The sequence below is a fragment of the Acipenser ruthenus genome, chromosome 25 (assembly GCF_902713425.1).
Source record: "Acipenser ruthenus chromosome 25, fAciRut3.2 maternal haplotype, whole genome shotgun sequence".
Taxonomy (NCBI): domain Eukaryota; kingdom Metazoa; phylum Chordata; class Actinopteri; order Acipenseriformes; family Acipenseridae; genus Acipenser; species Acipenser ruthenus.
The window spans coordinates 28,518,238-28,545,101 of record NC_081213.1 but is presented as its reverse complement, the minus strand read 5'-3'; the positions used below and the strand labels follow the sequence as shown (position 1 = coordinate 28,545,101).

At 47.4% G+C, this 26,864-nt stretch overlaps 1 protein-coding gene across 8 annotated transcripts in view; it reads right to left on the bottom strand.

The window, feature by feature from the left end:
- Positions 1-353: 353 nt before the first annotated feature.
- LOC117412065 (protein kinase C delta type) overlaps positions 354-26,864 on the bottom strand; it is a 30,815-nt gene continuing 4,304 nt past the window's right edge. The window contains exons 2-20 of one of the 8 annotated variants that reach the window (XR_009308855.1): positions 16,207-16,338; positions 15,688-15,887; positions 14,662-14,725; positions 12,529-12,688; positions 11,961-11,992; positions 11,549-11,634; positions 10,165-10,294; positions 8,861-8,961; positions 8,339-8,356; positions 8,093-8,189; positions 7,213-7,349; positions 6,580-6,753; positions 6,218-6,309; positions 4,893-4,955; positions 3,639-3,777; positions 3,001-3,189; positions 2,507-2,635; positions 1,196-1,829; positions 354-1,160 (exon numbers count right to left, since the gene is read on the bottom strand). Coding sequence is in view for 6 of the 8 variants with exons in the window: in XM_059000028.1 (XP_058856011.1) it covers positions 1,677-1,829; positions 2,507-2,635; positions 3,001-3,189; positions 3,639-3,777; positions 4,893-4,955; positions 6,218-6,309; positions 6,580-6,753; positions 7,213-7,349; positions 8,093-8,189; positions 8,339-8,356; positions 8,861-8,961; positions 10,165-10,294; positions 11,549-11,634; positions 11,961-11,992; positions 12,529-12,688; positions 14,662-14,725; positions 15,688-15,887; positions 16,207-16,315 (2,073 nt within the window). In the remaining 2 variants the exon portion in view is untranslated. Of the gene's footprint in view, positions 1,830-2,506; positions 2,636-3,000; positions 3,190-3,638; positions 3,778-4,892; positions 4,956-6,217; positions 6,310-6,579; positions 6,754-7,212; positions 7,350-8,092; positions 8,190-8,338; positions 8,357-8,860; positions 8,962-10,164; positions 10,295-11,548; positions 11,635-11,960; positions 11,993-12,528; positions 12,689-14,661; positions 14,726-15,236; positions 15,247-15,687; positions 15,888-16,206; positions 16,339-26,024; positions 26,046-26,864 lie in introns of those variants that run through there. The other 7 variants (XR_009308856.1, XM_059000028.1, XM_059000027.1 and 4 more) reach the window with 7 other exon arrangements.

The following is a 26,864-nucleotide window of genomic DNA, read 5'->3' as shown; positions in this document are numbered from 1 at the left end:
GTCGGGGAGAACTGCACTTATGCAGGCAGGAGTGTCTTTTAAAGATTCTTCTCCTGTGGATTCTAGAGTACTGTTGTCTGTATGAAGTAAGAACCTTGTGAATGCATAATTAAAGAAAAGCACAGTTTACCCCATTCCTCTTCTCTCCAGGCAGCAACACCCCCAGCTTCCATTCTGACCCCCCCCCTCCTATCTTCTCTGGGCCCCCTGTTGGTTAATTTGAGAGAGCAGTGATGTAGTCTCTGGTTTATTTTCAGAAGGAGGAAATCTGGTGTGGTGCAGTGTTCCACATCTTCCCAAAGGTGGTCAGTGCTGCCAAGAGCCTGGAAAGGAAAAGGCGAGCGAAGCGCGTGTCTGTGATGTTTAACTTTATTAGAGATTTTTAAAAAAAAAAGCATTTCTGTAACACACCAATAATAACATGTCTGCTAGAGCAATAGAATATGTACAGCATCTTACTATTTCTCTTCTCGTATGAGAACTACATTCACGTAACATCACACGCATTCCCAATCATCTGATACAACAGAACAGGGGCTCCCACCAGCAGCCCAGGTTTGTACTGCAATTCAAATAACCCTGCCCCCGCCTGGAGCCAGCCTGCCACCGTCCTGTGTGTGCGCAGCGTCGGAGGGGCCGTCTCGTTCTTTAAAACACGCACACAGAGCAATGTTTGTGCAGAGGAATGCAGCGCAGGATTCAAATAAATACAAGTGCTGGCTGTAACAAAGACAGGTCTGGAGCTGGGAATCACCGCACACCCCAGAGAAAATAATAAAATAATAATCCTCACCGACAGACTACATACACACAAGAACATTACCCTGGCAACCCGTCGCATGCAGAAAATACTATCTAGTAACAATCATGTTGTGCTCTCGTCACCGTGTGAGAGTGAGGGTCGATTTGGGTAAATTACTATCACAATACAGTACATTATTCTTGTTAGATTATTATACCTATCTCTATATATCATCTCTATCTCTATAATATCTATAGCAGGTTTACAGCAGATTGTCCTCCCCACATCCCACTCACTTTGTTATATAACACTGGACATGCCCCATCTCTGTTTGTATCTTATCAATCCCACTACCTGCCTACCTATCTATCTATCTATCTATCTATCTATCTATCTATCTATCTATCTATCTATCTATCTATCTATCTATCTGTCATCTATCTATCTATCTACATACCTATCTATCTATCGCTCCATCTACCCGTCTTGCATTTGACGGACGTTGGAACCCAGGTACAGTCAGGGTTGGAGGATAAAAACATTTTCGGTTATCAATATATGGGCTACAGATGATCACGATCAATCCTGAAGATCTTCTTTTCACTTGTTAACTTTTTCAAATAAAACCGTACCTCTCTTTTCCCTTACAGCAGAAGGGGGGGGGGGGCTGCACTGAAATAAGGCCCGGTTAGCACTCGCACCTCCCAGGCTTTTTTTAATGGAGTGTCTGGTTTTCTACAGGAAGAGAGAGGGACAGAACTTCTCGGTAGCAGCGGCGCTGGTCCGTTTTATCTTCAGGTCCCAATCGGAAACACGATCAATCACAGATCGTACCAATCGCTTTTGGGTCAGATAATCGATCAAGGCCTAATAAGTTGTCAATAACCGAAGGGGTAGTGTTGAACCCCAGGAGCGACGGTGTCCGGCTTCACTTCTACAAGAGCTTCTCCATCTTGGGGTTGATGAAGGAGAAGCCGCTGAAGGCTGTCTGGTCCATGGAGTCGATGAGGTTCTTATCGGTGTGGGACAGCCTGGGCTTCTCGCTCAGGAACTCCTTGTCGAAGTTACTGCAGTCGCTGGGCGATTTCTGTCGAGGGAAGAGAAACGTGTTTAGTGTTGAGCTGAAAGCTCTGAATGAAGGGGTTGATCTGCTCATCCTGTACCCAGTGGGAACGCTCGTCATCCTGTGCCTGGTAAGCCACTGTTTGTTTTTTGCACCACTGAGGGTTAAGGGTCAGGGGTCATGGTTGGGTGTTCTGGAATCTGGTTTTGTTTTAAGTATTATTTTACCCCTGTTTCTGTCCCCAATTTAGAGTGTCCAATCACGTTCCCACAAAAGCTCAGGAGCCCGGACGGTCAGTGGGTGTCCTCCGATCCCACCGCAGCGAAGGGCATATGACTCCTGTTGCATAGCGGTTTCACCTCTTCCAGGTTTTACTACAAGGTGTTTCTTATTAAATTCGTAGCAAAACCAGGAATGGATCAAACCGCTATGCAATGGGAGTCTTTTCCCCATCCCTGTAAAGCCAAGCCAATTGCCAGGAGATCTGTACAGGGTGTGGGCATTTTATGAGCTCACCAGGCATCTGGCCAGGATGCAAGACTCCCCCTGCACACCACATGGTCGTGCCTTTACCAGGGGAGACTCTCAGAGACCCTCAGGAGTTATTATTATAAGCAGCTTTCTTAGGAGTGGAACTCAAATCTCCACTTCAACTACTTTTTGGTTTGTCCCGACAGGTAATGAATGGGTTTGGTTCGTACCACTTTGGGCTTGAATGGGGGCTCCACCTCTCTCTTCTCCAGGGCAGTCCAGTTGATGGTTTTAAAGAAGGGGTGTAGTTTGATGTTTCCTACAATGCCAAGCCTCTTCGTTGGTTCCCTCTCGAACAGCTGCGGAAATAAAAGGGAGCGAATTAACAAGGAAACGCGCCAGGGCGCTTTCCAATGAGAATGCTGTGCCAGGCTCCCCTGCAGCTCCGTACACAGCCACTCACATTCAGATCATTGCTCTGTTAGCTGATGAAGGGAAGCACACTTTGAAGCAGTGGGACAGGGATGTAACAATGTCAGTGTGATTGATCACCAAGGAGTCATGGCCAGTAGTCCTGATATATTGATATCTTATCCAAATTCATTTACCGGCTTCGTTTTGAAATCTTATACTTGAGGTTGAGGCACAGAGATGGAGGGGGAGAGAGAGATGGAGGGGGAGAGACAGAGATGGAGGAGAAGAGGGTGCTAGAGAGCAGGCACACCTTCTCCAGGATGTCCTTGGTCTCCTTCGTGATCCAACGGGGGTAGTGAGGAGTGTCTATGCGGATCGACTCAAACAGCTCGTCCTCATCATCCCCATGGAAGGGAGACTGGCCAATCAGCATCTCGTACAGCAGCACGCCGAACGACCACCAGTCCACAGAGAACGAGTACTTCTGTCCCAGCAGGATCTGAGAGAGAGAGGAGGGGTTAACACGCAGGGCGCAATGTAATACCCCCTACCTCGGGTGCAATGTACTCCACCCCACCAGCCCCAGCCCCAGCCCCCTACCTCGGGTGCAATGTACTCCACCCCACCAGCCCCAGCCCCAGCCCCCTACCTCGGGTGCAATGTACTCCACCCCACCAGCCCCAGCCCCAGCCCCAGCCCCAGCCCCCTACCTCGGGTGCAATGTACTCCACCCCACCAGCCCCAGCCCCAGCCCCAGCCCCAGCCCCAGCCCCCTACCTCGGGTGCAATGTACTCCACCCCACCAGCCCCAGCCCCAGCCCCAGCCCCAGCCCCCTACCTCGGGTGCAATGTACTCCACCCCACCAGCCCCAGCCCCAGCCCCAGCCCCAGCCCCCTACCTCGGGTGCAATGTACTCCACCCCACCAGCCCCAGCCCCAGCCCCCTACCTCGGGTGCAATGTAATCGGGAGTCCCACAGAACGTGCTCGCCATGTTCTCTCTGAACACATTCTCCTTGCACATCCCAAAGTCTGCGATTTTGACATGTCCGTCTTTATCCAGCATCACGTTGTCCAGCTTCAGATCCCTGTAGCATTGAAGAGGATCAGAACATGTGATCAACCAACCAACCAACCAATCAATCAATCCCCTTCCGGGAGACAACAGAACTACGGCAGTGATGGAAATAAGACGTGTGTTGCATAGCGGTTTGATCCATTACTGGTTTCTATGAGTTCATTAAGATTTCCAATACATGAGAGTAGATGTTAAAACTTCATGCTGATTTGAACTCGGCTCTCGCCAAGATAAGCACCAACCAAGACGTAGCTTTACAGTAAACTAATGTGATCCATCTGCGTCTCCATCCATTTGCGTTTCCTTCCATATGATGATGTAGATATCGTTCTGTCTGGTGTTAATGGCTGAAGTGTAATGCTGGCTCCAGGGATCAGCTTATTTTGCCTCCCCAGCGCATCAGCACACACAACGGCTGCGATGCTGGCTCCGGGGATCAACCACAGTGCGGTCTCCCCAGCGTGTCAGCATGACAGCCGTCTGGATTGAGCTAAGTAGGGTCATCTCTGGGGTCTTCAAGTGGGCACCTTCCATCCTCTGTGTTTCGTCGACTCCTCAAGAGGGCTCGACAGTGATTCTGGCGTCCCCTCCGTCCTCCACTGAGCTTGTTACCTACACACTGTGTCTAATCAGGCTAGGAGTAAAACCTGGAATGGGTGAAACTGCGATCCAATAACAAAAAGAACAATTCCAGCTACATTATTTAAACAGTTGTAGCAACACGTGGGGTTTATAACGCGAGATTTGACAGAACCCTGCTACTTAGAAGTAATGTGTTGCCACTGTGAGAAGCTCTTTTTAATGCATTCTGTCAATTGCAGTTTTGATCAATGAGGTGTTGCAATTGATTAAAAGGAAAAGGGATGGGATTTTAAAAATGGGAAATGGAATTGGAATTGAAACACAGGAATTGACCCCAACCCTGACTCTTGCTGAATAGTTGCACACAACTCTCACACAGCTTACACAGGTCCAGCTGTAGCACATGCTACGACACGGGACCACACACCCGTGCTGCCTACATCGTTACAGACGAGGAGATTCAAACTGAATTGAATTCTCAAATATTCTTATCACCGGCCTGCGTTCACAAAAAAGCAGCAGAATTCAAGCTACAAAACTTACCTGTAGATAATTCCTTTGGCATGCAAAAACTGCAACCCGCAAACTATTTCAGCTCCATAAAACCTAAAAAAAAAAAAAAAAAAATTAAAACAATAAGATTACCTGTCTGAACACCCTCTCCCTCCTCACCTGAATCATTTAAAGTCAGATCGGTTTTCCTCTAAACTGATCAGAAGCTTTTGAATCCCTGTTAACGAGAGTCCTGTTAATGACATAATTAGCCTCCTGATATTGATTGTCATCTCAGCTCGTTACACGAGGAACAGAGCCTTTTAAAAAGCTGGCGGCCTCAAGACGGGGCGGGTGGGATGAATATTTGATGTTGGGATATGCGAGCGGAACGCCCTTTTGTAAAAAGCTGCAGTGTAATTTCACAGGGTATGAAAAGCCCTGGAAAGGGCAGGCATTCATACTGGAGGTCTGGTTTCAGAGCTGCTGTCCGCACAAAAGACACTGGATTCTGAGAGAGGAGAGCAGACACCGCTTGGCAGGCTACAGTGTCAATCGGGAAGTCAGCCAGTTGATAAAGATTTCCGAGCCCGCCCGTTAATATTTCAGCAGGGGAAAGTGAGCCGGACCAGCCCATCGCTTTTGCTTTCAGGAGGTTGTTAACACCGCGCACAGGATCAATCACTAACAGATCGTATTGTTCATTCCTCAGAGCTCCTCTCCTCCACACAACCCCAGTGTGAGGACGTGACCGCGTTAGCCTAGATCAAAGAGTGTGTGCGGAGAGTGTCTTTAAAATCCTGATCAACAGAGTGCTCAGTGCTCCCCTTTAGAACCCGACCCCCCAACCCCCCAACCCCCCAACCCGTCCTGGAGACAGGGCCTCACTGGCAATGTGAAAGCGTTCTCAGGACAGCAGCTCGACATAAATATCTTTTAGAATATTATTAATCGCTTTACCATACCTCTCTGTGCTTTACAATGCTTCCCTATGCTTTACCAGACCTCTCTGTGCTTTACAATGCTTCCCTATGCTTTACCAGACCTCTCTGTGCTTTACAATGCTTCCCTATGCTTTACCACACCTCTCTGTGCTTTACAATGGTTCCCTATGCTTTACCAGACCTCTCTTGTGCTTTACAGTGCTTGCCTATGCTTTACCAGACCTCTCTGTGCTTTACAATGGTTCCCTATGCTTTACCACACCTCTCTGTGCTTTACAGTGCTTCCCTATGCTTTACCACACCTTTGTTATGCTTTACAATGCTTGCCTATGCTTCCCTGTGCTTGATTACACTTTGCTGTGCTTCTGCTCTGGGGAAGGTTTTACAGGGGCGCCTCTAAGCAGGTGTGCAGTGATGGAGGGACACACTCACGTGGCTCTGTAGAGGTCGAAGCGTCCTTTCTCCTGTATGTGGAACATCAGGTCTCCTCCATTCAAATACTCCATCACAAAGAAGAGGTGCTCCTGTGTGCACAGAGGAGAGCATGAGGCAGCAGGAACTGCAACCACTGGCACAGCGCCACGCAGCTTTACAGTTAAAAGACAGCGTGTAGAAGGGCTCTTTTTGACTATAAATAGGTAATATATCTGTATTTGTCTTTTTGATGAAACAATTGGATACATTGAGATTTTGCCCAGTTCGAGCAGTGAGAAAATGCACTAATAATTCAAACAATATTGAATACAATACAGGGCTTGGAAACCCAGGGCTGCCTGCACATGCGATCCGCTCACCCTGGTCTGGAAGGTAGAATAGAGGTGTGTGAGGAAGGGGTTATCCCATGCCAGTGCGAGGACCCTCTTCTCCACCATGGTGCACTCCACATCGTCGTCCAGCAGCACCACATCCTTCTTAAGGGCTTTGATAGCGAAGAACTCGCCCCGTCCCTTGAGCTCCGCCAGCAGCACCTGGGGAGGAGCGGGGATTGAAACCCATCAAATCGAACAGAGCGCAGAATATCTACAGCACGTGTGTTTAATAACCCTGGTCTGGTAACACAAGATACAGAGAACAAGGCAACAGCTCAGATAAGGATTGGAAATAATAGCATCTGTGAGATAGATGTTGTGTTATATTACTTCAACATTGTGGCTGATAGGGGGCGCCCTCTTTTGAGCCTCTGACAGGGGTCACAGGGTATCCAAGGCTGGGGGACGGGACCCATCGACACAGCTGCAAAGGAGGTGGCGGAGTGGAGGAGGAGAAAACAAACTGCAGACGTTTTGGAAAAGGTAGGCCCTGAATAGAAACTATCCGATGAATGATAGACAGGCGCTGTGGCCTCGCCCCTAGAATCCCAGCCAGCCTCCTCCCGTCAGTACAGACACCCCCCAGGGCCCCGGTGAGGTGGAAGAGCGTGGGGTTACCTTTCCGAAGCTGCCTTTGCCGAGCACCTTGTGCATCACAAACTTGTCTATGTTGAGCTTGCGCAGGCTGGACGAGATTGTGGCTGGAGTCCTGGGAGAGGTCCCCTCCCACAGCTTGTCATACTGGGATCCATCTGCTGGGTGGAAGCAGGGGGTGTGGTAAGTAACTGAGCTGCTCAGAGAGAATGTTTCACTCGCATCACTGATGAAACCTGCCCTGCAGCTCTGAGCTGCTCAGGGGGGTGGGACTGAGTCTGCTGTTTAGAGGGTTATTTCACTGAGCTGCTCTGAGCAGCTCACGTTCTTAACGCACCCAGTTACAGTGCATTACAGACACACAGTGGAGGACGTCTATTCTAGTGGAGGACAGCACAGAGGTACCCTTTCCTAACTGAATATCAGACACCTGCAAATGCAAAAGCAAGATGCAAAAATAAATACATGCATAAATAAATAAACAGAACTGTGTCAACTCTTGCGTATGAAATACCACGGAGATGTGACTGCGTTCCTCGTCTTGTTTTGATTCGCACGGTTTGTCATTTTCTGTCTCCTCGCGTCCTGGGGACTTTTTAAATCGTCTTTGTAAGTGCAGCAGGTACACCAGGATCATGTGCAGGACATCGGAATCGTTTCACTTCATGCTTTTATTTGGTATCGCTGGTTTTAATGATTGTCTCAACAATTTCTGTCCTGTCTGAATGATTTGCCGTTGATTTTGTAACGTAGAGTGATTTAATAAATACATTTGAAATGAACACAAAGTGAATCTAACACAGCAGGTTCAGATGGCTGTGTGTTTTCAGAGCCGTACCAAAGCTGCTGCTTTAGCCTGCAAACAACATGCTTACATCTAACAGTGACACAAAGAATTCATTACCGTTGGCGTCGGGGATGGAGTTGCCCTTGAGGAAGTCTTGATAAATGGCCATCCCCGAAGGATCCGCTAGATTGGGATCCGATTTCCTGGTAGATTTCTGCATGTCAAGTAAAGCAAGATGAGCGAGCAGTTCAAACGAGAGGGAATGTTTTAAATGAACAAGCAGCTCCAGGGCTGAACAGAAAGTGTTTTATATACAGTATGTGGAAGGAAAGAGATTGTTAAAGAAAAGACTTGAGATCTTACCCCGATAACGATATGTTTCTACAACAAAGAGAGAGGGAAAAATTTGTAAGAAAAATCATGCGCATGCAAATGAATAATGATTCATTGGGTTATAAAGTAATGTTTGATTATATGAAGGTACAAAAGGAATACAAACGATGTATTAGTTCTAGAGAGATGGGAAGGTCAAATAAAACAGTGAACATTTAGTGGTCTAATCTAGAGATAGATTTGCACTTTCTTACAGTAATCTCAAATTCTGGATGAAATATGAGATCGCCAGTAGCATGATATCTGTTATGAAGTTTCTTTTCGTATGTACAGACATATAAAATAGCACAAAAACACAAAGATGAAGAGCTCAGAGCGGTAATGGCTTTTAGTTCCTCTACAAATACATCAGATTACGTCAGACGGCCTTGCTGGCACAGCTTTGCCTGGGACCAGCACTCACTAAACACAGCAGTCAGAACTGGACCCTGTGCTTCAGGCACTGCTAGGGCAGCCCGAGGCTGCAACTCTGCTGTCAGATTGGAGACTTACCTGGCTGACTTGAGACAGAGCTTCTGCCAACATTTTCTGGTTGATTCCACACAGATTGGCCACTTTGGTCTGGCACTTGTGGTGCACGTTCATGGCACAATCTACGAGATGAAGCGGTGGATTAGTGTGACACCCCAACACAGCCCGATTTCTAACACAGGCACTGCTGCACCTTTTGTTTAGTTAAAAAGGGGGCTACATTCTCAAAGCTATGTACTCCAAACGGTCAACAGTCCAGTTACCCCGATTACAATTCAAACCAACCAGAAACATAAAGCAAAACCTGAAATGGGTGAAACCCCCGAGCAATACGAGTCTTACTGCCGTCCCTGGGGACGCAAAAAGACCAATAACGTAGCGAGGTAAAATAAATAAGTAAATACATAAAGCAATTAGTGCAGCCCTGAACACCGCTGAGGAAGCCACTTAGAACCCACTCCACTCTTGGCAAGGACTAGTCACTTATGACTAGTCCTTGCCAAGCATTCCTGGAGCTAATGAAAAGGTGTTGAGACCAGTCTCAATAGAAATACCACCGAGCCCAGCCGACTGCAAGGAACACAGCCAGCCTCTACAAACACAGCCTCTGGAGCCTGTAATCTCCACTGTCACATGTATGCAAAACATCCTTCTGAGAAATGAAACCTCAATAGAGCCGGCAGAGCTGGGCTGGAGCATTCTGCTGAGGGGCTGTACTGAGACACAGAGCGGCCACGACAAGCTCGTTCTGCATTATGCAATCTTAAACACACCTCGGTGCTCTAGGTATACACTATTTACTGTTTGAACAACAGGGCCTGTTTATTCATTTAGGAAGTTGATTTTTTTTAATTAATGAAACATACTAGTTTCATTCTAACTTTCCTTTTCTGTTGTCGAGCCAACAGCATTCCTGAGCAGTTCCATGAATAGCAGGCTTTATTTAATACATCAAAACGCGGGCAAACATCTCCAAACAGATTCCGATATGAACAGTGTACGAGCGGAGCCCGCGTTCTCCAAGGAGGGGGGCTCGACTTGAGAAGAATCCAAACCACCTCCCCCCGAAAGGAAACAAGAAATATCAAGACTAGCAGCAAGCGGGTCATTACCAGGAGCAGGCAGGTTAACAGCTGGACCGGACCCACTCGCTTACTACTGAATTCATTCAAATACTTGTATTCCTTTAGAAGAGAAACGCCGTGGCAGGGTACACTTCGACACGCGTTTCATAAACTCCTACAATCCCTTCTGTATTATTGTATTCTTAAAAGAAAAAGAAACACGCTGACGATAGCAGGACGTAAAAAGGGTTGCTGACCTACCTTCGCATTTTATCCCTTGCTTTACCAGCCCCCAGAGCAGGCTGCCGCAGTGATCACAGAAAGTGGGGCTGATGTAGTTGTGTGCCTTGAACCTGTGCGGCATGTCGATGTTGAAGCGCTCTTTCTGGAACTGAAACACAAACACAGCTTCTTTAGCAGTGAATCACGAGGAAGCTGCTTATCACTCACTGCTGTGCAGATATATCTATATGTAAAAAACCTGCAGACAGAAAGCCTCTGTGCTCCTGCGGGCTCGGTGGCGCAGTGGATCAAAGGGCACGGCTTTCACCGCTGGAGGCCTGGCTTCCAACGTGGCTTCTCGGGTCTTGCGTTTGGTGGTCTCAGATGAGCCCCTCACTGGACAGTAGTATGATCCACATGATAAAAGTGGATGGGTATCAAGACTGAACTGCTCCTTCACTCCCTAAGAGATTAGGTGCTCCCTCCAGTCCAGGGCAGGTTTCAGCCATGGAGACTGAAGTGCTCCCTCCAGTCCAGGGTAGGCTTGAGGCATGGAGACTGAACTGCTCCCTCCAGTCCAGGGCAGGCTCGAGGCATGGAGACTGAACTGCTCCCTCCAGTCCAGTCCAGGGCAAGCTCGAGGCATGGAGACTGAACTGCTCCCTCCGGATGCTCCCTCCAGTCCAGGGCAGGCTTCAGGTATGGAGACGGAACTGCTCCTTCCCTAAGAGAAAGGGTGCTCCCTCCAGTCCAGGGCAGGCTCGAGGCATGGAGACTGAACTGCTCCCTCCCTCCAGTCCACGGAAGGCTCGAGGCATGGAGACTGAACTGCTCCCTCCCTCCAGTCCACGGCAGGCTTGAGGCATGGAGACTGAACTGCTCCCTCCCTCCAGTCCACAGCAGGCTTGAGGCATGGAGACTGAACTGCTCCCTTCAGTCCAGGGCAGGCTTGAGGCATGGAACTGTTGTGCTTCTTTACCTAGTAAGTCTGCAGACTCTTGTAAATTGTGTATAATAAAGCCCTCAGTCTCACCATAGTGTCTCTGCTGTTGGCTGCAGACTCTTGTAAATTGTGTATAATAAAGCCCTCAGTCTCACCATAGTGTCTCTGCTGTTGGCTGCAGACTCTTGTAAATTGTGTATAATAAAGCCCTCAGTCTCACCATAGTGTCTCTGCTGTTGGCTGCAGACTCTTGTAAATTGTGTATAATGAAGCCCTCAGTCTCACCATAGTGTCTCTGCTGTTGGCTGCAGACTCTTGTAAATTGTGTATAATAAAGCCCTCAGTCTCACCATAGTGTCTCTGCTGTTGGCTGCAGACTCTTGTAAATTGTGTATAATGAAGCCCTCAGTCTCACCATAGTGTCTCTGCTGTTGGCTGCAGACTCTTGTAAATTGTGTATAATAAAGCCCTCAGTCTCACCATAGTGTCTCTGCTGTTGGCTGCAGTGCCGGTGCAGCGTCCGATGATCTTCTCGATGCATTTCTTGTGAATTGCAGCATTGCATTCTTTAAAATAAAATAAACAGGACATGCATTAGACATGCGCTACTGTAGCTTCTTATATGTAATAAAGAATATACTGGACTGTTTGAGATATTGTCCAGGCTATTAGATACGATATTTAACTAAGAAGTGGTGTTAAATACCCTATAGATAGATAGAGACAGACAGACAGACAGACAGACAGACAGACAGACAGACAGATATAGACAGACAGACAGATAGATAAATAGATAGATATCCTTAGATAAAGAAGAGAAATGTCAAGTGTTTAAGCTCAATTAGTTTCACACATTCACATGCGTTTAACAGAGTAATAAAACTCCACTCACGTCTGCACTTATATCCCTGTTTATTGAGTCCCCTGTAAAAGAAAAGGAAAGTCAGTCTACAGCAGGCACTGGCTCTGGCTCTGACCCAGTTGCCTTGTCAAGGTGACCCAGTGTGCATCCTGTAGGGAGCAGGGCCAGTCCTGCCACCTGCTCCCCCGAGTCCCGCGCTGCGGGCTGGCAGTGATGGATCCCCTCTCATTAAGCTCTTCTTCTGTTCAAACACAATCCCTGCGTGCACTGGAAACTCAAGGATGGAACTAGAACTGCTATTGCACAGCAGTTTATTCCATTCCAGGTTTTAATGCAAGCTTGAGTAGCCCCAGTGTAAAGCTCAGGTGTGTCTTATTAAACAGGACTAGATCAAACTGCTGTGCATCGGGATTCATATTGCCATTATCTGTCAGCTACCCATTTTATTTCAGGAGTCATGCGTTATTCAGTATAGTGGTTTTCTAAACCTGACTAGTCAGACACTGTTTGACAGGAGAAAGTGCAATCTATCAGAGGATAGATCTGATTCAAATGAACGAATGAGTTAGTGGGCTGATGTTGCGCTCGGCTGTCTCACCAGACGAACTCCCTGCAGACGGAGCAGAAGGTGGGCTGTCTGAAGAAGGTGGCGCTGAACTCGTGGTTCTTGATGTAGTGGATCTTGGCCTGCTTGATGGCACCGCGTCTCCGGTTGATGGTGACCGCGCCGTCCTCGTCCTTGACGTCCTGCTTGCAATCTGCGGGAGAGACAGGGGCGTGACTCAGACCAGGAGAAGCAGCAACAGCACCACTGCACTGTCTACAGCTGAGAGAACAGGTACAGCAACACTGCACTGTCTACACCTGAAAGAACAGGTACAGCAACACTGCACTGTCTACAGCTGAGAGAACAGGTACAGCAACACTGCACTGTCTACAGCTGAGAGAACAGGTACAGCACCACTGCACTGTCTACAGCTGAGGGAACAGGTACAGCAACACTGCACTGTCTACAGCTGAGAGAACAGGTACAGCAACACTGCACTGTCTACAGCTGAGGGAACAGGTACAGCAACACTGCACTGTCTACAGCTGAGAGAACAGGTACAGCAACACTGCACTGTCTACAGCTGAGGGAACAGGTACAGCAACACTGCACTGTCTACAGCTGAGGGAACAGGTACAGCAACACTGCACTGTCTACAGCTGAGAGAACAGGTACAGCAACACTGCACTGTCTACAGCTGAGGGAACAGGTACAGCAACACTGCACTGTCTACAGCTGAGGGAACAATAAGACACTGTGTGGCCTGGAACTTGGTTTCAAAAGACTAGATTTCAGGCCACTGCACGGCACACCAGGGGAGACGTGGGGTTTGATACAGCAAAATTGCCTCAAACTAGGCCTCCTGGTCTCCTGGAACCAGGTTTCAAACCGCTGTTCCAGAAGAGTGTCTTCGTGTTCCCTCAGCTTCAGATTACAAGACCTGCTAGGGGCCCCCTCCTTGATAAAGGGCTGTCACAGACCCCCCCCCCCTCCCCCTCCCCTTCACCTCACAGAGAGACCTGTGTTCTTAAAATCCAACACTTAAACTGGAGAACAAACACCAATACAGCAACCACAAAACCCTTCTTAAAATGTAAGTCAGCATGGTGAAGCATAGGGCAGCATTGTAAATAGCGAGGTATGGTAAAGCATGTTCAAAATGTAAATGCATAGCTTAGCCAGGGGAAATGGGAAAACTGAACAATACTGTGCTGATTTACAGTGGGGGAACTATTATAAGGGGGGTGAATGTATAAGGTATGTGCTGCATGTAAGCGTGCATGTGTGAACACGCGGGAATCCCTTTGAAAGATACCCTCAGGGGAATTCCTCTTCCCAGTTACACTACACACGACTCGTGTGTGAAAAGCAGAGCACAAGGGCAGCATGGGAGATTCCTGGAGGGGGGGGGGGGGGGTCACAGAATTCCTTGATTAACCTTTAAATGACCTGCGGGGTGAACTCTCCGACTCAGTGATCACATCTGGAGGGTTCATTTTTTTTTGTTTTTTGTATGACTGAATGCCATGGCGCTAGATAATCGATTGGATGAATGAACAGTCAAGTCGTTGGCTTCTTTAACAAGACTCTAAAACAGTTCATGAGGGTTCATAAAGAAATGATTAGGCAAGCATTGCTGGAGTCGGAAAAGGGAAGGAAGCCAGGGTTGAAATCAGCTGAAGCAGCACGATTCAGGCACAGGCTCACAGGACAGTGAAACTACTCAATGAAACTACAGCAAGCAGGAATAAGCAGTTACCTTACTGCCAGGTTTGTCCAGTTAAAATTAATTGAATTCCATGTGTTTCTTTTTTGCCTTTTTGCACTCCGAATCGGTGTTTTGTTATTAATTCCAGGAGTACAAGACAAGCTCAGACATTCCCAAGACTGTGGTAACTGATCAGGAAACAGGGACTTCTCCTGGTCAGTTAAAGCACAGTATATTATAGAAAGGGGTTTATTACCAACGCCTGCTTCAGCACTGAATGTATACCAGTGTGCACTGGGGAACCCTCCCGGAACAGAAGCGCAAGAACGCCAGAACCAAAACAAGCCGCTTGTCTTTGTTTGAGACAGGAAAGCATGCCAGGAGATGCGGGAGCGAGGAAAGCAATGATGTCATTAACCCTCCCGGTTTTTGCCAAACAAGATTAGAAATTTTTTATTTTTTAATTTTTTTCTTACCTGTACCTTCTTCAAGAAAAAACTGGACTGCCATCATCACCTTGCCTGATGGCTGGAGGTCAAGCTGAACAAGGAAAAAAAACAACAAAACAAAAAAACCATTACTTCATGAAAAATCACCTGCGCAGCGCTGTGGAGTCCCACAGTCGAGTTGTGTGCTGTTGCTGATGTTGTTCTGTGGGTTAGATTCACAGAAGCAGCCTTAAATGCACGCAGACTGAAGCTTTTACAAATCTACTTTTTTTACCTCTTAAATTAGCACCACTTCTGAACAATACAAATAAGAAACTATTGTAGCAAAGACGTCCCAATTAAAGGGATCTTGAGCCTTGTTAGCACTTCTTTAAAAGCAAAATACCGTACATCCTGCAAGAAGCGTTGATAGAGAGCTGGACTGGCCACTTCCCCTAATTCATTAGTGTTTGAATGATGCAATTCCACAAAGTGATTACAGCAGCAATTGAACTTACAGAATGAAGAGAGTCATGCTTTATCATTAGAGCAGAGTAGAAAATAGAGACCAGAATTTCCATTAAATGCCCTCCCCCACCCCCCCAGTGTGGACCAGTCCTCACCCAGAACTCCGCCTTCCTATTGAATCCCCCCCCTAACCCCCAGTGTGGACCAGTCCTCACCCAGAACTCCGCCTTCCTATTGAATCCCCCCCCCCCCCCCAACCCCCCAACCCCCAGTGTGGATCAGTCCTCACCCAGAACTCCGCCTTCCTATTGAATCCCCCCCCCCCCCCCCCAACCCCCAGTGTGGACCAGTCCTCACCCAGAACTCCGCCTTCCTATTGAATCCCCCCCCCCCAACCCCCAGTGTGGACCAGTCCTCACCCAGAACTCCGCCTTCCTATTGAATCCCCCCCCCCCAACCCCCAGTGTGGACCAGTCCTCACCCAGAACTCCGCCTTCCTATTGAATCCCCCCTCTCCAACCCCCAGTCTGGACCAGTCCTCACCCAGAACTCCGCCTTCCTATTGAATCCCCCCCTCTCCAACCCCCAGTGTGGACCAGTCCTCACCCAGAACTCCGCCTTTCCATTGGCCTTCTTGCAGCGCTCGGCCAGCACAGAGACCCCGACGGTGCCCTCGGAGATGGGCTCCTCCGCGGACTTCATCAGCACGATCTGGATCACACGGCCCTCGTAGACGTGGGCGTCGAAGCAGGACTGCCAGGCAGGGTACATGGTGGGCTTGCGCTGCACCAGGGTCTTCCCCCGCTCTGAAAAACGACAGCAGCACGTCAGGGGCCATCGCAGCGATCCACTGCAACGCTCTAGCGGACGCTACAAATCACACATTTCTACTACATTGTGTTTCTTAAGGGCCACTAGGTGCAGTGTTGAATGTTGCAGGGGGACGGGTTAATGGTTGCACCCTGGTGTCCCAAGTGTACTTGGAGGGTGAACTGATTCTGAGCTCTTTAATCGAGGCCACAGAAGCTGCTTTAAACTACTGAGTTTTAGAAATGTCACCTGCATGTGAGGACTGCAGTGATACAAAGTGAATCTAAAGAAGAAGACTGTTGATCACTCACTCACCTGTGCTGAGGGACTCCTTCATCTTGATAGCACAGAAGGGGGGGTCTGTGAGCTGGGGCAGGGGGCCCAGGTCGAAGTTATTGAAGGAGATGCGGAGGAAGGGAGCCATCCTTTACTGGAACAGCAGCACTTCTGAACACACAAAACAACAAGAAATCAAAATGATGCACAAAGCCATGAAGAGTCAAGGGCGGGATTCTCAAAAGAGAAAATCATCAGAATGGAGAAACGCACCCAATAAAGTTACCAAACCTCAAATACACAAGAACGACGTTTCATTCAGGGGCTGAATGAAGTGGTTAGGGGTTTTATGTTCTTTTTAGAGATTTCAGAAAAAATATTGCACTAATGACGTTTTGGAGTAAATATCTTTGACAATCTAGCCCAGGCAGACTAACAGTGTTAGTCATAAAGTTACATTTTAAAACAAATAGTAAAACAAAAATGAAAAAACTACTAAAAAAGGGTCCAATTTAAAGCTGGTTTTTGATTACTGAAATCAATTTCCAGTTAACTCTTTTAAATTGTTCTAGAGTGGGTTTGTTCGTTTGTTCAAAATTGTCAAAGCGCTGTTTAATATAAGAGAATGTTGATGTTTTCGGTATACAGCCCCAAACAAATTTACCTTAGCAATTCTGTTTTAAATCTAACATGTAAAAAGCCATGGATGTATCATGCAGAAAGTACAGCAAAGCACAAAGAGGTATGGCAAACCATATTAGAAACCAGCGCAAACCGCGGTAAACTAGACCACGGCAAGCTGTACGGCACTTTCAATTCCATGAGCTATCGTCAGCACATCTCATCCCTCACCTTTCCTCATAAACATGTTATACTACACACCCTGCTGGTGAACTGGAGCCAGCTGAGTTTGTGTACATACAGTCCCAGACAAGGATACAGCACACACACGAGCGCGGAAAACAAACAGTTGACTTGAGAACTTTACAGTGAAGGGAGTTTTTGTTCTTGAACCAGCTTAACTAGCTTCTCACCCAGCACAGAGTCCCCTGAAAACTGCAGTCAGCACTCGGATATCCGCTACCCAGATGCACGTCATTCGTGTTTTACCAGCCTTGTAGTAAGAATAAAATCACTCCCCATTATATATATATGTAACCAGTTTTCTGATACAAAGCCCATCTCTTCAAGGTTTCACTTGCATTTTCATTTGCAAGTGAACTGTGACATTAGAGCCTTATCAAGCACTATATTCTGCAACTTTGAATACTGATTTTGGATACTGTTTGAATTCTGGGCTGTGACAGGACTACGCTAAATAGTGGTTAGAAAAGCATGCTGAATACAGACAATTACAGTATACAGATACAGAGTACGAAAAAATAAACACACACACATTGAATGCCTGCCAACAAAGCACTTCCAGTAAAACAAACACAGCCACAATCAATACAGCAAACAGGGTGTAGTAAAAGCAGAGTTTCCATGGATACCCTGCTGTTTAATGAGCTCTGAGTTTCCATGGATACCCTGCTGTTTAATGAGCTCTGAGTTTCCATGGATACCCTGCTGTTTAATGACCGGAACACAGACACAGAAAGTTGTTAGCGAGGGGCCCTGCCCGAACAGCAGCGCCAACGCAGGCACGCTGTCCGGTGCCAACAAGCTCAAAACCACAGCCAATCACCTGCCGGAGAGCAGCGGACTCTGATTCTCATTGGACAAATCACCTGCCGGAGAGCAGCGGGCTCTCAATTTCATTGGACATATCACCTGCCAGAGAGCAGTGGGCTCTGATTCTCATTGGACAAATCACCTGCCGAAGAGCAGCAGGCTCTGATTCTCATTGGACAAATCACCTGCCAGAGAGCAGCGGGCTCTCAATTTCATTGGACAAATCACCTGCCAGAGAGCAGTGGGCTCTGATTCTCATTGGACAGATCACCTGCCGGAGAGCAGCGGGCTCTGATTCTCATTGGACAAATCACCTGCCGGAGAGCAGCAGGCTCTGATTCTCATTGGACAGATCACCTGCCGGAGAGCAGCGGGCTCCGATTCTCATTGGACAAATCACCTGCCGGAGAGCAGCAGGCTCTGATTCTCATTGGACAGGTCCTGTTCCCAGCAGCTGAGGAGACCTGCCGGGCTGTGCGTCACAGCGGGTCGGGGTTATCCTGGTCTCTCTCTGCACCACAAATGCAATATACACATCAGGATTGCAACATTAGCTTCGGATGCAAGCCCTTAGAACAGGTTAGTCATGCTACATTCACACTGTCATTTTGCAGTTATATAATTTGATTTGCAATGTTGAATATGATTTACCATGCCTCGCCAGGCTGTACAATGCATCCCTCAAGCCTGCCCTGCCCTGGACTGGACTGGAGGGAGCACCCTTTCTCTTGGGAGCTGAGGGAAGGAGCAGTTCAGTCTCCGTGCCTCAAGCCTGCCCTGGACTGGACTGGAGGGAGCACCCTTTCTCTTGGGAGCTGAGGGAAGGAGCAGTTCAGTCTCTGTGCCTCAAGCCTGCCCTGGACTGGACTGGAGGGAGCACCCTTTCTCTTGGGAGCTGAGGGAAGGAGCAGTTCAGTCTCCGTGCCTCAAGCCTGCCCTGGACTGGACTGGAGGGAGCACCCTTTCTCTTGGGAGCTGAGGGAAGGAGCAGTTCAGTCTCCGTGCCTCAAGCCTGCCCTGGACTGGACTGGACTGGAGGGAGCACCCTTTCTCTTGGGAGCTGAGGGAAGGAGCAGTTCAGTCTCCGTGCCTCAAGCCTGCCCTGGACTGGACTGGAGGGAGCACCCTTTCTCTTGGGAGCTGAGGGAAGGAGCAGTTCAGTCTCCGTGCCTCAAGCCTGCCCTGGACTGGACTGGAGGGAGCACACTTTCTCTTGGGAGCTGAGGGAAGGAGCAGTTCAGTCTCCGTGCCTCAAGCCTGCCCTGGACTGGACTGGACTGGAGGGAGCACCCTTTCTCTTGGGAGCTGAGGGAAGGAGCAGTCTCAAGCCTGCAAACAAATTTCCTCCAGACAAAGCATGATTTAAAGCCAGACCAAGGCCAGGTGAGTGAAGCGACTGTGCCACCTAACCGTCCTCCCTCCTCTCAGCACTGAATGTTATTCTTCAGATTGTCATCAGAAACCCAGAGGGAGGGATGGAGGGAGGGAGGGAGGAGGCTGTACTTTGCTCTGTGTTGTGCAGAGAATATCCAACCAACAAAAGATCCTGCAAGTTAATATGATCCATACTGTAGTGAGCTCTCTGCCCAAACCTTGCAGATGACAGGCCTATTTGAAAGGGCACGCACTGTAGATTAATACAGCACTGTATAAACACTGGAATGGGTGCTTGCATTCATAACCAACGATGTGCAGTACAAAGAGCAGCTTGGAGTAGGCTGCACTGTGACAGCCATCTTAACTAATGGACTGTTCCTGCTGTCCAGAATAACTGTGTGTATTATCTTCTGTTTCAGTCACCTCAAAAAAAAAAAGTGAAGTTTACAGAACTCCCAAGGCCTCTGTAGAGTTCTCAAACATGTCTAATCTTGAATTACAGCAGCAGGGATGGAAAGATGACTCCCGTACCATAGCTGTTTGATCCACTCCTGGATTTGCTATGAGTTTAATAAAACACACCTGAGCTTGTTACCTGCACACTGTGGCTGATCAAGCTTGTAATTGTGTGAAAACTGCTATGCAATAGGGGTCTTATTTCCATCCCTGAGCTGAAACAGAAAATGATATACAAAGTACGAACAAGATCAAGAGAATGCATTAGTTACAATGTAATCTTTCACACTCGCACAAAGTGTCCCTAAAAGACTCTCTTTACCTGCAGAATACCAAGACTCCGAGGCACAGCTGGTCTAACTTGATATTTTGAAATACTAAAAGAGGCTTAAGAAATTCAGTGACACACTTTTTGACTAGAGGTCTTTTTCAGTGTCTTCAGTACACGTGCATGGGAGCTTGTGTGCCTTTAACAGAATGTAGCCCACGCTCCACAGGGCTCCAACTCAGTCTAATGCAGGCTTGCTCATCCTGCTTCTCTAAACCACAGAAACGCAGCGACTCTGCTGTTGCAAAGCAGTTTGAGCCAGTCTAGGTTTCCCAAGCCGAGTCTGATCAATGCCACAGAACACGGGGTTTTAATGGACTGAAGTTAAACCTGGGACCTCGCACCAGCAGAGGAACAGAGTCGCTCTAAACTGAAGAAGCGTCAGTCTCATTATTAGCACTACCAGGAAGTTGCACAAGCACAACTGGGACCCCTCTGAAATGATCAAACAGTGAGTGTGCCACCGTGCCTCTGAAACAGGGTCCCTGCCGACCTCTCCTACAGATCCGATGCAGGTACAGTGAGGGAGGGAGGCTGGCAGTGCTGTGTGAAGGAGGGCTGAAGATAACCTACTTTCCACTTCCTCCACACGGAGAGGACGACTCCAGCTAAAAATATACAACGCAGCAAGCTGAGCTACAAACGAAACCCAACTGGAATTATCAATCCGTAACTGCACAGAGGAACGACTGAGAGGTGAAATAAAACACTGCACACCACAAACACAAACTGAGAAAGAAAGCTGTGCTTTTAATGAAACTCAAAACAGCAGTTAGACCAGTAAGAAACCGATCAGTGTGTCATACACACACTGAGACACACACAGAGACACACAGGCACACACACTGAGACACACAGGCACACACACACACACACTGAGACACACACACACACAGGCACACACACAAATGCGCACACACTGAGACACACACACACACACAGGCACACACACAAACGCGCACACACTGAGACACACACACACACAGGCACACACACAAACGCGCACACACTGAGACACACGCACACACACACTGAGACACACACACACAGGCACGCACACACACACTGAGACACACACACACACACACACACAGGCACGCACACACAGCAGTGACCGTTAGGCTACACTGCACACCAGTCAAAGGCACAATAACATTTTAATGGCACAACGCTGTAAAATATCTATAAGGTTTCTTCTAAGTTCCCCACTGTGTTGCTACAGTTGGGTATTATTTATTATTATTGACCGTCTAATATTGTTTATAACATCCTTAACAACTCCTTTCTAGATGCAATACAATATTGTTTTAAAGTAATACTGCTGCCATACAAGATTGCAAACAGAGCAATCACTGAACTGGACTCACAAGTCCACAGCAGTCTTGATCAACCATGTGTTGGAATTGATTAAAAAGCTATGGGAATTGGAAATTGATTTTATAAAGGATTTGGAATTGAAAAGCAGGAATTGGCCCCGGCCCTGGTAAGTCTTCTGGAAATGGAGCACTCAATGAAAGGCGTGCGTGCGCGCAGTACTGTGAAATCTAGACGAGCGTTGAAATCACTTCAGACACGCTCCCTGTCCCGCTGCCACGAGCGCTCTCATTTCGGGGGTTCTTTTTTCACTGTTATTTGTAGTCGAATAAAAACACAAATTAAGCAGCAATAAGCAGTTTCCGGGGTTTCGTTATTTCTATTGATTTTAGTTTCGGGAGGCGGGTATTTGTCATTTAAACCCTTAACAGCAGAAACCCTAGCTGTGATCCACAGAGCACTGCAATCCTGAAACTCTCTTTCAGATCCGATGCTGTTCATTGTCCGTGCAACCCTTCCACATTTAAATAAAGGAGCTTCCTCATTTTTGTGCGATTACAAATGGGTCTGCAATGCACGCGCTTGCCCTTTCTTCTACTGATCCCAGATAGCAATCTGCAGCAAAAGCATGCGAACGAACCGGATCAGAGAACACCTCAAACAATTCTGCGTTCCGAAACCCTTGAGCAATACGAAGCAGTGCCAGCCCCCGCCAGTATCAAAGTGTTGGGAATAATCACTGCTAACAATCAATCAATCAATATTTATTTTATATAGCGCCTTTCATAGTGGACCACCATCACAAAGCGCTTTACAAGATAGTGAGGAACAATGCATAATACATTAAATACAGTGAAATACAGCCTGGCACAGTACATTAAATAGAGTGAAATACAGGGCAAGGCACAGGTTAACCATACCCACCTCCCCACAGTGCTTTACAGTAAATGGTTTTATTACACAATGGCTACAGAGCCAGCATACCCTTCTGATGTGGTTAGACTTGTATTTCTGAGACAGCAGGCCACAGAACAAAGGAAGCTGTGCTGGGTTTTGCTAGGAGTCTAATAAGACACACCTGAGCTTGTTACCTATACGCTGCGGACAAAGAAGCTCATACTTCTCAAAAGTCTCATGCATTGCACCATGTGTGGCTAAGTGTTCCTTTTGTCTTACCATTTTAAATTAATTGTATGTGTGGCATACTAACGTCATCAATTAAATTAGACTGGTCACTAATTTGCCTATATTGATAATTCTTCGCAGTGGTTTGATTTTATTGCACAACGAATCCAATCTGCAGAAGCAGTGGAGTGCTCTAATGAGTGTGCGCAGTGTCTCAGTGTGGGGGTGCAGCATGGGAGTGCAGTGGGGTGTTCTAATGAGTGTGCACAGTGTCTCAGTGTGGGGGTGCAGCATGGGAGTGCAGTGGGGTGTTCTAATGAGTGTGTGCAGTGCTGTACATCCACCACAAGCACTGCACATACCGCACACAATGGATCACAGAAACGTCACCGCGTTCAATATGGTTGATAAAGATGCAGGGACTCGCACAATAATCAAAAGAGTTCCAGATTTCAGAGAAGGAGGACTTTGTAAACCCGTTGTGAGAAGAACAGGATTGTCGGTGTGTCTCTTGTTCTTTGTTTTCATTGTGGTTTTGCTTCACTGCAGGAGCAGGCTTGGTCAGTTCACAGTGACAGAGGGGCGCCCGTGGATTCATCTACCGCGAAGGAGTGGAAACAAACTGGACAGCCAAAAACAGTTAAGTCATCAAGGGCTCGTTTCACAGACCACGATTCGCACGTGGACGAACCTGCCTGCGGTAACACAGTCCAAGATCAGAGAAAATCAGGGTCTGTGAAACCGGGCTGGAAGGGGTTTGGTTTTCTGATCGTAGGACAGAGTGCTGCAGAGGAGCTTCCTGTACCTCCCTGCAGTCCAGCCAGCTTCCTCCACAGCGACCAGAAGCCTTAGGATACTGTAGGGTTACAAAAGACCCTTTCACTGCAAAAAAACCATTCCACTAGCGGCAGAGAAAAAGCCTTCTGTACAAGGACTGCTTAAAAGAGGTCACATGAAGCACGCATTCCACATTGTTTACGATAGAAGTCATACTGTAATGCACTGCGCCTGAAGGAAGCATGCTTTTGCCTGTGGCGATTGTATAATTGCAGGAGGAGTTCCACCGTTGGTACCTGGTGCTAGTACAGTAATTAAACATGAAGAAATCCGAACAGCACATGCTGTCCTATTTCATGCCTGCTTCTCATTCACTTGTGCTGCGACAGCAACAAACCAAAAAAACCTGTTCTGCTGCTCGCAACTGTAAATGCCTGTTCTTTTTTCTTTTTGCAGAACAGCGAGCTGAACACACAGGACAAGACTGAATATCCCTACTCTACAGCTCCGAGACACCTGGCTCCTTACGGGGTTTCATTCTACCACTGCACCAGGCAATTTATTTTTAATTACTTTTAATTATTTTTAATTAAAAATACCCATTAGCAGTCCCGCCCATGTTTTTAAGAACATAGTAAGCCTCATGAATGATTCCTTTCACAATCACAAGCAGCAGCACATCCTGAGCTGGCTGTTACTACAGTATATTGAGAATAATGCTGGCCCTCCAGACCCCCAAACAGGTCTCCTTACCCCCACCACTACCACAAAATGCAACAAATTAAACTAAACTAGAATGACCGAGTCCTGCAAAATACTAAGAAACTGGAGAAAATAGGACAGCTTCTCATTTGTATGCTGATTCTATTGCAGGTATTTTCAAAAACAAGCTGGAACCCCATCACTCAGGATTGAGGTGCAGATTTTAATCCTAGCTGGAACCCCATCACTCAGGATTGAGGTGCAGATTTTAATCCTAGCTGGAACCCCATCACTCAGGATTGAGGTGCAGATTTTAATCCTAGCTGGAACCCCATCACTCAGGATTGAGGTGCAGATTTTAATCCTAGCTGGAACCCCATCACTCAGGATTGAGGTGCAGATTTTAATCCTAGCTGGAACCCCATCACTCAGGATTGAGGTGCAGATTTTAATCCTAGCTGGAACCCCATCACTCAGGATTGAGGTGCAGATTTTAATCCTAGCTGGAACCCCATCACTCAGGATTGAGGTGCAGATTTTAATCCTAGCTGGAACCCCATCACTCAGGATTGAGGTGCAGATTTTAAACCTAGCTGGAACCCCATCACTCAGGATTGAGGTGCAGATTTTAAGCCTAGCTGGAACCCCATCACTCAGGATTGGGGTGCAGATTTTAAACCTAGCTGGAACCCCATCACTCAGGATTGAGGTGCAGATTTTAATCCTAGCTGGAACCCCATCGCTCAGGATTGAGGTGCAGATTTTAATCCTATCTATCTTCACAGAGATTCTCCAGCACACTCGCACTCTCACTGCACAGAGCTCTATCTGATTCTAATAAGATAAGATGGTGTTGTGCACACTCGCACTCTCACTGCACAGAGCTCTATCTGATTCTAATAAGATAAGATGGTGTTGTGCACACTCGCACTCTCACTGCACAGAGCTCTTACTCTAAGGTGTCAGTATCATTAAAAATGAGGCCACTGCACTTCCGTCCTCATCGTGTGAAATAACTGTACTGCAATCCTTATTTAAATGACAGCCTTCATCAGTCCAGCCAGTCAGGTTCAGGAACATGTGCAGAAGTAGGGCACTGCTGAAGAAGTCTTTCTAGTACTGCAGGCTTAGTTCAACAATTCAAACGTGTACTTCTGTCTGCAACAACGGCAAATTAAATATGCATACAAACAGACATAACACACATGACAGAAGCACTTGTAAGGGGCGTGCATAAGGAGTTTATAACAGGTACATTTATAACAGGTAGATTCCGTTTGTTCCACACACACACACACACACACACACACACACACGCACTGACTGACTGACTGACTGACTGACACACACACACACACTCACACACGGACTGACTGACACACACTCACACACACACACACACACACACACACACACACACACACACACACACAGCCCTCATGGACACTGACACACACACGTTTTCAATTTACCCTGACCTGACATTTCTTGGTAGACACGTATTGATGCAGTCCAGTTAGTTCAATGACAGCGCCCATGTCTGCTGGCTTTAATTGTGCTGGTAAAAGGTTTGCAGTGTGTTCTCTAACCCCTTGTCGATCTCATTTTCCAGACGACAGCCGATACAGTAACACAGCTTGAACCAGAGGTCACAGATCAAGGTCGCTTACGTTTGAGATGAAACGCAGGACATGGTCCCATCTTCAATCCAGGGCTTTGGAATCCATTTTGGAACAATGCAAAAACATTGCCATTAATATTAAGCCACGCTAAGACTAGGAGCAGGGTTGTGAGCACCTTGAAGTCGATGGAGTTCAGAAATGACAAGACGACTCCCATTGCAGTTTGAGGCATCCCTGCAGGCTTGCCATGAGCTCAATCAGACACATCTACACACAGTGGCTAATTAAGCAAATCCAGCCCGACCCAATACACAGTGGGAGTCGAATTTCCATCTGTGCGCTTCCAGGTTTCTGTACAGAATACATTCAGTACAGCAGCAGACTGTTACCAACAGCCATCACAACAGCAACTACTGCATTGATACAGCAATATCAAACACTGCAAATAAAGGAGTGTTCATTCAGAGCTACCACATACTTACTGCTTAAGTGGAAAGTGGATCTATAGAGCAGACTAGAGCCTTGTTTCACGGGGTTTTCTTGGTGTCAAATGCAAACTGTTAAAGTTACCACTTCTCCAGTGATTCTTCAGAATACCAGACCACCATGACTAAGTGCAGAAATGTCACACAGCCACAAACGTACACCGAGTTCCTTTGCTTTGCGCAACAATGACCTCAACTAGTTAGGCAATCCTGAATCATGTGTCTTCACCTCCGTAAAGCATGGTACACCCAGGGCTGGGAATAAGACTCCCACTGCACAACAGTGTGATCCAGTGCTGGTTTACCATCAATTTAATAAGACCATTGCACTGGGGCTAATCAGCCTCGTAGTAAAACCTGGAATGGGTGAAACTGCTATGCAACGGGAGCCCATCCCTGCGGACCCCTCGCTTGGATTTGTTTCAGAACAGCTCTGGACAGCTATGAGGGGCGCTCTGCTTCCGAGCTCAATTTAGAAGGGAAATAGGAGGGCTACTAAACTAGGTGAGAGAGATTCACACTGCAACAGAGCAGCCCAGTCTGAGACAATGACAATACTACACAGGTCTGCAGAGCACAAACGAGCCACAAATAGAAGCAGCCTCTGCTTTAAACTGTACAGCGCTATGCAATGGATGAGGGCTGTCCTGATGTAATGAACAGCTCCTTAAATAGGAGACGCTGCACGCATCTCTTACCTTACAGCTCCCTGCCAATGCCAGCTACATGCTCTTCTGTAATTGAATTATTATTAGTTTATCCAGCAGACGCCTTTATCCAAGGAGACTTACAGAGATCAGGGTGTGTGAACTATGCATCACCTGCACAGTCACTTAC